This window comes from Pundamilia nyererei, unplaced genomic scaffold (genome assembly GCF_000239375.1).
Source record: "Pundamilia nyererei isolate P.nyererei 1_Seehausen unplaced genomic scaffold, PunNye1.0 scaffold00019, whole genome shotgun sequence".
NCBI lineage: Eukaryota > Metazoa > Chordata > Actinopteri > Cichliformes > Cichlidae > Pundamilia > Pundamilia nyererei.
In genome coordinates this window covers 3,046,577-3,059,249 of record NW_005187420.1, presented here as the reverse complement: position 1 = coordinate 3,059,249, position 12,673 = coordinate 3,046,577, and the positions used below count along the sequence as shown (strand labels likewise).

General features: G+C 40.2%; 1 protein-coding gene across 1 annotated transcript in view; it reads left to right on the top strand.

Moving 5' to 3' along the window:
• Positions 1 to 4,483: 4,483 nt before the first annotated feature.
• The window catches only part of cngb1a (cyclic nucleotide gated channel subunit beta 1a), a 34,856-nt gene continuing 26,666 nt past the window's right edge, over positions 4,484 to 12,673 (top strand). The window contains exons 1-10 of the mRNA XM_013909104.1: positions 4,484 to 4,642; positions 7,037 to 7,163; positions 7,707 to 7,746; positions 7,846 to 7,897; positions 9,911 to 10,013; positions 11,187 to 11,206; positions 11,322 to 11,336; positions 11,637 to 11,736; positions 12,234 to 12,258; positions 12,343 to 12,415. Of these exons, the coding sequence (XP_013764558.1) occupies positions 7,038 to 7,163; positions 7,707 to 7,746; positions 7,846 to 7,897; positions 9,911 to 10,013; positions 11,187 to 11,206; positions 11,322 to 11,336; positions 11,637 to 11,736; positions 12,234 to 12,258; positions 12,343 to 12,415 (554 nt within the window). The 5' untranslated portion in view covers positions 4,484 to 4,642; position 7,037. The remainder of the gene's footprint in view (positions 4,643 to 7,036; positions 7,164 to 7,706; positions 7,747 to 7,845; positions 7,898 to 9,910; positions 10,014 to 11,186; positions 11,207 to 11,321; positions 11,337 to 11,636; positions 11,737 to 12,233; positions 12,259 to 12,342; positions 12,416 to 12,673) is intronic.

The window sequence follows — 12,673 nt, the reverse complement described above, 5'->3', positions numbered from 1 at the left end:
TAAGAGACTGTATGTCATGATCACTCTTCAGCAGTGACACTTCCCTTTTCTGTCCTCTTCTGAAGTTTATCGACAGGTTCACTGACAGTCTACGGCCCGAGTGAGACACAGCGTGGTTCAGCCCTGCTAATATTTATCCAGACAGTGTGTGATAAAGCAGGTGCGGCGGGGTGGAGCGGGACAGTGACGGAGTTTTATTGATCGTAACAGGGCCACGTGGTCTCAGGTGTGTCCCAGCAGGAAGTGACCTCCCTGTGGAGGGAGGGGGTGATGGTGGCCAGAGAAATCGGGGCCTTGACGGGTTAGATTGTCTAAACAAGCTGCTATGGTGATGCTGAGCGAGTCGTCACACTCATTCAGCAGTCATCCATGAGTCAGCCTTTCTGATCCTGACAGTTTTAATCTTCCCTGCATGAACAGAAACAGGCACATTCATCGTTACCACAGACGGTCACAGCTGGAGCAGGATCAGCAGGAAACCCTCCTGGAGAACCAGGATTCAGGGAGGATTCAGGGTTACCTATATTATGCTGCAATAGGTCTAAGGTGCTGGAAGATTCCCATGATGCACTGGGTGTTTCTTCTTCACTCACTATGTGTTAACCCTTTAAGACCTACCATAGAACCAAGTCCGCCAGAGCTTATATTATATTTTTATATGCTGTGGAGCCATTTTTGGGAGCATTTCAAGTTGCTATACATCAATACAACCATTATAGCCCAGATTTTAATAATATGTATTCATTAAGTGCATAGTAATTACATAAATTGCAAAAAAGTGCAATAAACTACAAAAAAAATTGAAAATCGTTTTTGCTTTTTTAACATATATTTGTAGTTAGAGAAATTTAAGAGGCTTATCCCTCAAAACTGTAAATACAAAAAAGTTGCACAAAATAGTTTCCCACCACAGGAAATTTATTTTGAGTGTCTTCATAGTTTTATTTTTGAAATACACCAATTTTTATACACTGCAGGAAAAACGAAAATAAATATTATACTGCAAATTTGCAAAAAAGCAGCATATGCATCAAAATAAACTATTTCCAGCAGTGCAATATGAGTCCTAAGCATCCCAGAAACGACACAGAAAGTCATAAAGTCAAAGATAACTTTTAAAAAGACCAGTATAGGCTCTGAGGGCCTGATAGTAAAAAAGACTACATTTCCCGAAAATGACGTCACTTCCGGTTTCGGGCAGGTAATGGCGGAAATGCAAAAGTTCGCGCTGACGTCTATTCCAACGTAGGAAGTGTTATGAACAGCTGATCGGATCGGCAAAGCGTTTCTGGAATATTATGTTTTTGTTCCTGCAAGCGCTTTTTATGCAGTTTTTGCAAAGCTTTATGTGGAAGGAAACTGTGACCTAGGACAAGCTGATGGCATCAGATGTGAGTACAACTCCTCCGGTTTCATATGCAAAACAAATTTTTGCGCTAGCTTATGTGGTTGCAGTGCTACTGGGATTTAAAAATAGTTACGCAAAACAGAGCGTGCCCGCTCCGATCGGCTGTAAAGGGTTAATAGACCTCTGCACTGAATCATACCTGTTATTAATCTCTGTCTCTCTTCCTTCTCTCACCCCAACCAATCACAGCAGATGGCCCCGCCCCTCCCTGAGCCTGGTTCTGCTGGAGGTTTCTTCCTGTTAAAAGGGAGTTTTTCCTTCCCACTGTCGCCAAAGTGCTGCTCATAGGGGGTCATATGATTGTTGGGTTTTTCTCTGTATGTTATTTTAGGGTCTACCTTAGAATATAAAGCACCTTGAGGCGACTGTTGTTGCGATTTGGTGCTGCGTAAATAAAATTGAATTGACTTGAAATTGAAAATATCTGATGCAGGAGTGCAGACAAAACAAAATGAATTAACTGTTGAGAAATTACATTTTTATCCCTCAGAGTCTCAAATGTAATTGGACAAACTAACATCATTGTTTTTGCCCTGCATTTCTTTCCTTTGAGAAATTCTTGGGTTGTTTTTGCAGTTTTCTTTGACTCCTCGTCAGTTTGCATATGAAGCTCTGTCTGATCATCTTTGCAGCATTTGTCTGAGTCTGAGCAGAGACTACAGCCCGTAGATTTCACAGCTCATCAGTGACCCACTGCAGCCACACACGCTCATGCCACAACAATACCTCCACCATGTTAGACACATGATATGGATGCTTCTAGATCATGAGGTGTTTCTCTCCTTCTGCATACTTTTCTCTTCTCATTATCCTGGTAAAAGTTCATCTTGGTTTCCTCCACCAAACAATTTTTTTTTCAGCGCTGTGTTGGCTCTTCTAGATTTTTTCGACTTCCTGTTCTTGGGTGTAATCCGTGGCTTGCACCTCGTTATAAACTCTTGATTGTAGACCTCGTTAATGACACCACAGTAACACCTGAAAAGAAGCTAAAGTTTTATCTTCCTTTTTATCTGCTTCTCTTTTATAAAAAGCTTTTATGTGAGAAAAGTTAATAAAAGAAAAAACAGACACAAAGCCCACAGAGCTTCATGCTGTAAGCAGTTTCACAGTCTGTGGTCGATCCTTTTAGTTTATCCCTTTCTGTTGAAATCTGTATGGCTTGTAATTTTGTGCATAGCACAGGCAGGTTGACCTGCACCGTGATGACACCACCCTCGGCTTTCTCCACAGCTGCTGGATAAAATCCAGACTCAAAGCCATGAGTCAGTGCTTGATTGGGAAACCCTGGGAAGATTTACTGAACCACCCTGATGATCCTGACAATGTTGTTGGGATGTGACAAGTCAGATAAGAAAAAGATATCCTGGGAATGCTGGACTGGATTCATGGTACAGGGTTTGGCTTCTGTGTATTGGGGCTATAAAAACGAGGTGTGCAGTATGGGGTCATGAGTGAGATTAGCTTCTCTGAATAAGTTGTGCAAAAGATTTCTTTCTTTAAAGGTTTCATACCGCTGCATGCGTTTTATCTACAGTAATCTGTGCAGGTGTAAAACTCCCCTTTTTTTGGCTGCAGATATATTTTGTTTGGATAAACAACGTCTCTGAATATTACTTGTTCTAGAAAAATGTAAACATGTGATTCCTCCTTTGAAAGCTGTTCTCTAAAAGTGAAGAGTCCTGATGAAGGGTGTTTACTTGCTGGGAGGTGAGGAGCTTTACACAGTGGTGTAATGCAGAGGAATGCGAGCTGAGTTCAAGCTGCCCTCGAAGGGACGAGCTGAACTCTGAGGGGCAGAAAAAGAAAATGAGGACTGTCTGCGTGGCGCTGATAACACAATCAGAAACTCAATGTCGTCAGAGATATGAGAGCTGAGAAACGAGAGCCAGGTCTGCTCCGTGTGTGGAACTGAGGACGACGCAGATCATCCACAAGAGGGCAGCAAAGGCCCAGTTCACCCGAGTCCACTGCACAGCATAAAGGCTCATTGTGTGACTGTTATTACACTTCATGACACAACACAAAGAAAAATGAAGCAAACAGGATGAAATTTTTATGATGCAGCAGAACTGAAGGTCAAACATCTGCCGGGTGCAGGAAAGGAGACAAGGGAAGGACAGAAGAGAAGATTACATTAAAAACAGAATGGAGACGGGAAAAGCAAAAGAAGCAGAGAAGAAGGAAGGAAGGACAGAAAAATGTCCGACCCTTATTTAAGGTGCACTCTGAGATGGCGCTCAGGTATCTGCAGTGCCTCATCCGATCCTCTGTTTTGCTGACACTGGACTTAACCTCGTTAGCAGCTAATCCTCAGGGCCACATTAACAGCTTTAACACGGAGTCGCCACAGTGTGCTGCAGCCCAGAGCTGTAAACAAGCTCCAGAACCAAAACCAGGCCCTTACCAAACCACCTTTATCCAAACCAGAGACAAAAAAAGGCAGTGAAACGTCCACGGCTCTGAGGACAAACGAGGCCTCTGACTTGTGGAATCAAACCTGTAAATTAGAGTTATTAACAGCTTTATTACAACAAGTCAGCGACAGTGATGGTACTGAACTTGACATGTTAGTCACCGTTGGACCTGGAAGCTTTTTCCCTGACGTAGATTCAGTCATATGGAGCAGGTGGGATTCTAATAACAGAGAAATAAATCAGTGGATCGTTTCATTAAAAACAGAACCTCAAAAGAAAGCTTTTTCATTTTCTGCCCCTTGTCCTTTGCCCAAAACACCTCAACTAGGAGTCATTCAGGACGTGTCCCAGTCAGATGGTCAAGCCGCCTTAACTGGCTCCTTTCGATATAGAGGAGTAGCAGGTCTGCACCTCCTCAGCTCTCTAAGCCCAGAGGAAGCTTGTTTCTCGTGGCCATAGGTGAGGCAGGAACATAGACTGATCATCCCCAGTCCCATCGGCACCTCGGACTCTTTGTTGCCCTTTGTTGTCGGAAGATTGTTTTTCAGTTATTTATTTGGTGTCCGATTGCTGGATAGATCTGAACTTTATTGATAAACCATTGTGGTTTGGTTTGAGGACTGTGGTTCCCTTCATGGTTCAGCTTCTGAAAGTGTAACCTGATTCCATGTCTTGCCCTGCTCTGCCTTTCATCGGCTTAGTAATCTTGTTAGCAGAGTTCCTGCGTAATCCTCCCACAGTGTTCAGATCCCTGCAGGTCTACACGGCTTCTTCCCCGCAGCTCTGTGGGATGCTGCTGGACCCCAACTGAGCAACTCAGGTAGGACAAGAGACGCCCAACACTTTGACCACTGACACCTCCATGGATGCTACGTAGCTTTGAGAACAATGAAATAAAGTCGATTAGGTGCCGTGTTTTGCTTACAGTTCAGGTGCATGCCCTGGTTTCGAATGATAGTAGCTGGTGATTTGTACTCTTTAAATTTGTTTATACTTATAGTTCAATTTGAGCTTCCTGAACCAACGAATCAGGGCAGGAGACACAAGGCTGAACCATAACTATTGTTTTCTTCTTGGTCTGTGGTTTTATCAGGTCCTGTAAATTTGATAAACTTGATTGCTGCTGATGCCGTGAACTTCTGCTAACACACACTCATTTGTTTGATATTGATCCCCAGTTTTGGGTCTTGTGGAGGTCTAACTGAGGCAGAGATTAATTAAACGGGGTTTCTGTTGAATTTTCAAAAGATGTTTTTCTTTTTTAACATTTTAGCATAAGCATCAACAGGAGAGCTCCCAAAGTTGCAAAATTGAACCGGGTGAGGGGTATATTTAAGTAACTTTGAGCACATGAAGTCAAAATGGTTTAAAACTCCGAGTCATGTCTGCTGTAAACTCACCAGAGGTGCTCTTCTGAGAGTTTTTCTTTACCTGAACTGAAGCTGGAGGGTGTTGGTGACTCTGAAATCCTTTGAGAGCAATTTGTAATTTGGGATGACAGAGTTAAAACTGACTTAAATAATGAGCTGCAGTGTGTGGAAACAAAAATCGAATCTTTTAGTAAAAAGTGGCACTACAATAATTTTAAAATCCAAAAAATCAGCCTATATTAAAAATATATTTGTGTGAAAGTATTAATCAACCCAAAATATAAAGTGCAAAAGTAAAAATATCATTTATGCACTAATTCAATGTGTAAGTGTTCTGTTTTTAAATATTACACTCCTGAAATATAATAATGTCTTTTTATATGGTTAGTTGGTTTGTGTAACGCATCATTATGAAACAAAAGGTAGAATATTTACCTCATAAATAAGGACGTGATGATGCATAAAGAAGCATAAAATGAAAGTAACTTAAAAAATATACTTAGTTACTTTACAGGATGAAAACAATGGTCCAGATTAGTTTTGATAAATCTGGTTTAACCTGAGGGTTCGATCAGTTAGGAAGCTCTCTCTTTTGGCAGTTATCTGAAAGTCTAAAAAGAATAACCAGTCAATTCGAAAAGCTCTACTGCTTTCCTAAACCAGCTGATTCGCTCACCTGGCGAAAGAGCCAACTAGCTTAGCAGCTACTTTATAGACAAAAACAAAAAGTGAGAGAGACACAGACACCATGAAGACACAGACAGATGAATCCTTAAGTTTTACTTTTTAAAACTAGACTTGCGTATATTTAAAAAAAAAAAAAAAAAACCATGGTGAGTCTGTGATGTTATCTGCTAATACAACCCGGCTTGATTAGCTTTGCGACGGTAATCAAGATGCTAATTGTAGCATATGAAACCAGGCTAGCTAACCTAGCTAAATATATTAAAACTAAATATAAATATAAAAAATAAACAGCTGATTCTTTAGTGTGACTTAGTCCAACTAAACACTGAAAAAGACATTTTTAGTCGACCAACCTTTAAAGTCCAGAAAAACAAAGAGACTTCAGGCTGTTAGATGAGTCCATTATTTCAATGCACGCAACATACTTTCACATTGCTGCGCCTTGATCCTGATGCCAGGTCGTCATGAGTCAGTCGGTGGTTTTTGTGGGACAGCCCTAAAATGGTAACATCTGTACCCTAAAAACACATTGCATAATGCTAACGTTGCATTTTATCACAATAATCATGCAGCTTTACCAGTTAACGCGTCAACTTTGTTCTGTGGTTGAAAACAAGCCAGATAGAGACTAATAACGTAAACACAATATACTTCAGTGTTAAATTTATGGTAATGTTGTTGTATTTCATTATCAAATGCAGTGTTTTAGAATATAAATATAACATGTTCACATCTTTCCATGTTGGCTTTCCTTTTTTAGAACTGGAAAAAAGGAAAACTGACTAACAAATTAGTCAGCTTCCCAACTGGTTAATTGGCACATACCCCAATTAGAAAGTAAAAGTGCCAAACTGGAGACCAGTGTAAATGAACGTATGGCTGCAGTGAAAAGCCGTTTTGTGCTGCCAGGCCTCCTGTGGAGGATTAGGGTCAGCATCGGTCTGATCTAATTCGGACTGACACTCAGCCAGACATGATCTAAACACCGTTAAGTGCAGCGGGAAGCTAATTGTGTTTGGTTTCCATGTGTCCTCATATCCACAGCCGTTTCCGTAGTGATTGTAAACACAGAGCCTGCCCTGACATGAAGAAGACGATAATATTTAGTAATAGGTTCACACTGTAATGGCTGACAGTGTCTGTTCTTCTTCTTTGAGGATGTTGAGCTGGGTGGTCAAAGTTGTTCCCCAGCCGCCTGAGCCCAAAAAATCAGAAGAACAGAAGGATGCTGCCCCGCCCCCTGCTCCTGCCCCGCCCCCTGCAGCTGCTCCGCCTCCAGTTACTGTAAGCTTTGCCCAACTAAAAAATGTTTTATTGTGTCATGTTTACGGAGCATTGTGAGGCAGAATGGGTTGTTTGCCTTAATAACTCAAATTTTTGTGCTGTTCTGGAAACCACAAGTCTGTGTGGTACTGCCACACTTTAACAAAAACATGTTATTAACAATGTCTAATATTAAACTGAAACAACAATGCTGGTGATTGGCGGAGGTTACCGTTACTATGGAAATGTTGAGACCCATTATTTGAACCTGAAACTCATATCATCAAAATCAAATATTTTTTTTAATAATCTTGATTCAGCTTGGAGCTAATTGGCTTGTTTCAAGGCTTAAAACTCTTTTTTCTGAAACTGATCAGAGAAAATGAACAGGAAATTCACTACGGTCACTGGACTATCATGATTCTGTAAACTATGGTGTTGAAGTGTGTGTGCTAAATGTCCATCATGATACTAATACTTTTATCCAGAAGTAGTATTTGCACTGTTACTTTTTATGCATTATTTTAGTTAAATATATATAAGATGACTTTGTGTGTTAAACAGGAGAAGAAAGTGAAGTTTCAAGATGAAGTCAAAAGTGAAAGTAAGATCATTCACATGCAAATCGTTTAACTTTGTGTAGCTCAGTCGGCATCTTTGTTTTTTAAAAAATATTAAACATATATCAATGTTTGACTGACAGCACCAAAAGCTGAAAAACCAATGCAGGAACCTCAGACAGGAGCGGAGAATGGGTAAGTTATAACCTACAAATATACCACACAAGACACAATGTTTAAACTTAAACACAATGTTAAACCTAAACTATACAAAAGGAGCCAGCAGTGCAGCTCATATTTTCCTCCTTATTTCCTGAAACCTTTCCTCATAGTTGCATAAAAATTAGTTGTTATTTATACGCAAGTTACAACTGTATTTCCAGCAAATCCCAACACACACTGGTTTTATTTATAAGGACAAATATTTTTCCAAATGAGTTTATTTGTTTGGAAAAGTACACATGAACAGTATTATAACAAACATTATGGTACAACTGATAAATATACAACTCGGAGTTCCCAGTTCAAGCTATGGCTGATAGCTACATTAGCCTAAACTGCTGCTAAATTAGCTGAAATCTAATGCTAACCTAGTCCTTCAAAGATAACTGAAAAACTAATTTTCCTCTGAATTTTCTTAATACTTCTATAGAAAAAATAGCTGGATATTTATGACATTTTATAAAAAAAAATTTTTTTTTATTTTTATTATTATTTTTCAGTAAAACCTAACTTAAAGGTTTTATTAATCCTAAAACCTAATATTATACAGATTTACTAATGAGTACTAATAGCTCTAAAATTCCTGTTTGATTCAGCTGTTAGACTTTATTAACAGTTACCGTATTTTTCGGCCTATAAGGCGCACTTAAAATCCTTTAATTTTCTCAAAAATCAACAGTGCCCCTTATAATCCGGTGCGCCTTATATAAGAATTCTGGTTGTGCTTACTGACCTCGAACTGATTTTATGTGCTACACGGCGCTCAAAAATCTTTCAAAAAAATGTTTTAGTACGACTTTGGTAAGCTATGAAGCCGCACCGCTTGATGGATTGTTGGAGCATTACGGCTGCCATAGTCAGGAGCCTCGCAGAGTAATCTGGATCTAAAACTCCGTCCGCTTCAGGTCCCAAAGTCAAACGAACACTGCAGCATCACTGAGAGTTACAAACGGTCTAAATTCTTTCATCTGTAATAAAATGATCAGCGTTGCTGCTTTACCAGGTGTAACAATTAAGTTTAAAATCCAGGCATCCATGAAAACACGATTTATTAAATTTAACAGAGTTAGAAGTTAGCAGGAAGTTAGCTCACTAGCTTCCACCTAAGCATGATATAGCATGTTCTGACTGAGAGATTTCTGAAACAATTCAAACGTACAGCTCTGCTATCACTTCCAACATAAATGAAGACAGAAAACTAAACAGTAGTGACGTTTGTAGGGTTACTGAACTTGGGCTAGCTGGTATATAATGATGTGCTACGTGACCGCTAGCGACACAGCTATGTTAGCATAACATAAACACCGTGAAGCTGGTGGATAAACGCTAACTTTTTTCCATTCAATAAAAATTAATGTGAGGGTTCCCGATCATTAGGGACAAATGCCAAACTTCAGTCAGGAGAACAACTGATATAATCCATCCACAATACAAGTTAGTCATTAATATACTGCAACAACATGGGAATAGAGCAGCTGTGAGAGAATTCAACATTAATGAATCATTGGTACAGAAGTGGAGGAAGCAAGAAGAACTAGTTGAGTAAAGTGTTTTGTTTTGCTCCTTATAATCCAGTGCGCCTTATGCTCCAAAAATACAGTACTACACGATGGAAACATGATGTTAATGATGGATTCTTCACTGTGAATGTCTCATAGTTTAATTTTATCTGTGATAATACTCCCCTGGAGAATGCACCGTTAGCTTGCTAAGAGACTTTTCCCTTCTTAATGATTTTAGTACCTTTTTTCTTACCTCTGACTCCAGTGAGGGAAGTAACCAGGGACATTTTCCTTGTACACACTAAAGATTAAATATCTCTTTATGTTTTTCAGCCTTTAAACAAGCTGCATAATTTCAGTAGCATTTTTGATTTTGAGCCCTGATTATATTTCGGTTCAGTGTTACTTTAGAAGGGAAAAAAAATCTTTGCTTTGTTCCAGGAGAGTGAATAAAAAGCCTGAATTTAAACGTTTACATCCTCAGCCCAGCAGCTGGGTCTCAGAGCGGCATGCTGACGTGGATCAGCGGCGCTTTGCCTCAACCCGCAGTCTCACCGAAAATGAGCCGAGCAAACTCCACTGCCAAGGTGAGGTCCTGATAAACGACCCTGGGTCTGACGCAGAGTCAGACTCAAGCTACATTTTTCAAAAAGATAACTCTGTGAGGTTTTCATACACATCAGATGAAATCTCTGTTGGTTTACAAGGTGGCAGTCCTGATTTTAGCCCTTAGTCAGTTTTTCAGATTTAGATTTTCAAAAAACAGAAAATTGATCGTAGCTTACACACAGAGCCACTAGTCACAAACACTGTTGCATGTCAAGGTAGAGATCGACAACAATGAGGTCAATAAATAAATAAATACATTAAAAGTAAGATAAAAACTAGAATACAAGGAGAAATGTCTAAAAATGATCAACTGCATAATCATTTTCTTTGTTATTGACACATTTAAGTCCAGATAGTTATCATCACACCACTTTACAAATTCAGGTAAAACGGGATCACAGTGCTCTGTTCTCATAAGACGTCCTGCAGATGTCGGTGTACATAATAAAAAGAAGATGTGCCAGAACAAAGCCCTGAGGTGAACCAGAGCTTCACACAATCCCACTGGACATTTGTCCGTTAACAAGGACCTGGACAGACTCGCGCTCTCGCACAAATATGAGGCTGCATCTTGTTAAAAGCAGAGGAGAAATCAGCAAACGGAAGTCTTGCATAATAATGATACTTTTTAAAATCTCACTAGTGGTTTAAGTGTGCTGTGAACCTTCCAGAACATAAACTGTTCCTTCTTTTAATAACAGGAGTCACAAAAAGACAAAAATAAACAGAAGCAGAGACACAAAGAGACCACTTACAGTCAGAAACTGATCTCTTTGCCCATTTCTTCTGCTGACTTATATTCTCCAGGCATGATCGACTCTTCTAGTGTCCAGACCTGCCCTGACCCTGAATGCTCACTATCTTTATAATTGGCTAACAATCTCACCTTAACAGTTTCCCAGGATTATACCTGTAGTCCTTCCTGAAAGCTTCATCTGAACCCCACACCTGCTTGATGTCTCTCTGAAAGCGCTCGTAGGGCCAGTTTGAGAAGTTAGTTTGTGATTCAGAAAACGCTGATGTTTTTACGAGTCTTGGGCTGATCGATTTGAACATCTGCTGCAGCTGGATCCAGCAGTTCTTTCAGGTCCAGCTCTTTTATTGTTCTCATAGTGTTTCCTTCTCTTTTCACTCATGCTGCCTACTCACAGGAGGAAGTTGAACCAGCCAGGTAAACAGCTGTGTGTGAAACAGCTCTGTGTTCAGTCTCGTGATATTTGTGTAGAAGCCGGAAACGTCAGAACTGTTAGACTCTGTAATGGACTTTGCATTTTCTGCCCTGACAGTAAACCCGAAGACGAGTGAGTAACCACCATAATAAAAACTAAATACTAATCTGATTCATAAGCCGATCAGCAGGCATATTGCCAAATAGTGAGCAGCTTGAAAAGCCTATCAATGAGCGGAATGCCAAATAGTGAGCAGCTTATCAAAGGCAGGATGCCAGAGATCGAGATTCTTTACGAAAAGCACCAATAGATCAGATGCCAGATAGCGAGCTGCTGTTTAATCCTTCATTAAGCTTTGCTGGATCTTCCGCAGCGCCTCCTAGTGTCCCGTAAAATCCCTCTCACAGTTATTAATGCATGTTTCTTCCTTAGCAAAGGGATGATTGCCTGGATATCTCAGGGTCTGGAGAAGGTTGTTCCTCAGCCTGAGTTGAAGAGCAAAGAGCCGCCCACAGCTGAGCAGCCGGCAGAGGTACGCCAGCACTGACTGATGGACTCCAGCAGCTTCATCTGAAAGCTGTTCATGTCTCGGCCAAGTTACTCCTGGCCAGTCCTTAATTGCACCTAAGCAGTCAGCATATTTTGAAGGTCTCACTGTTGTTGTAAATAGTGTTTGTTTTAAGTATCTGACCAAACCCGGCCATCGACTGTCAGCTAAAGTTATTAAAGCTAATTTACATCTCTGATTTCAATTTTATTTTAAACAAAAACACACATCTGACTCTGGAGTGTTTAGATCATTAATAGTTCTTTTTTAAAAAGTTCTGCTAAAGTCCAACATCCACCACAATCATTTAAAGAAATCCTGAACACAATCTGAAACCCCAACAGTGTGTGGAAAGCTAAAAGTAATCTTAAGCATTGGGAAATCATTGATTACAGATTCTGCAGTGTTTCCATCTCCATGATCATATTTTTAGCTTTTACCAAAAATATTCCTGCCTTGGTTACATGCTTGTTTCTCCTCAGGTGCGTCAGGCTGCACCTGCTCCAGGTGAGAACAGACCTGAATATGTTTGCAGACACAGACTGGATTTTAGCTGCTGCTCAGTCAATCATCAGTTTCCTTGTCTTTCAGCTGCAGAGCCTCCGGTTACTGTGGTGGAGGTGAAACCGGACCGAGATGACAAAACTGAAAACAAGCCACCGAGGTCAGCGTCCTGTTTTACAACATTATCTTTCCTTTAAATAAGCGTCTGTGTTTTATTAAGATGCAGGGGCGGACAGAACTATTTATACCTTAGATCAGCGGTCCCCAACCCTCGGGCCATTTGGTACCAGGCCACTAGGGCTGAGGCTCAGGTGTGAAATTCATGGTTTTCAAGATTTTTATCGTTTTTTAATTTTATTTTTTAAATGTCTTTATTGTTAACTCTGTTTCCCTGGGTCTTTTCCTTGTGTTATGAATA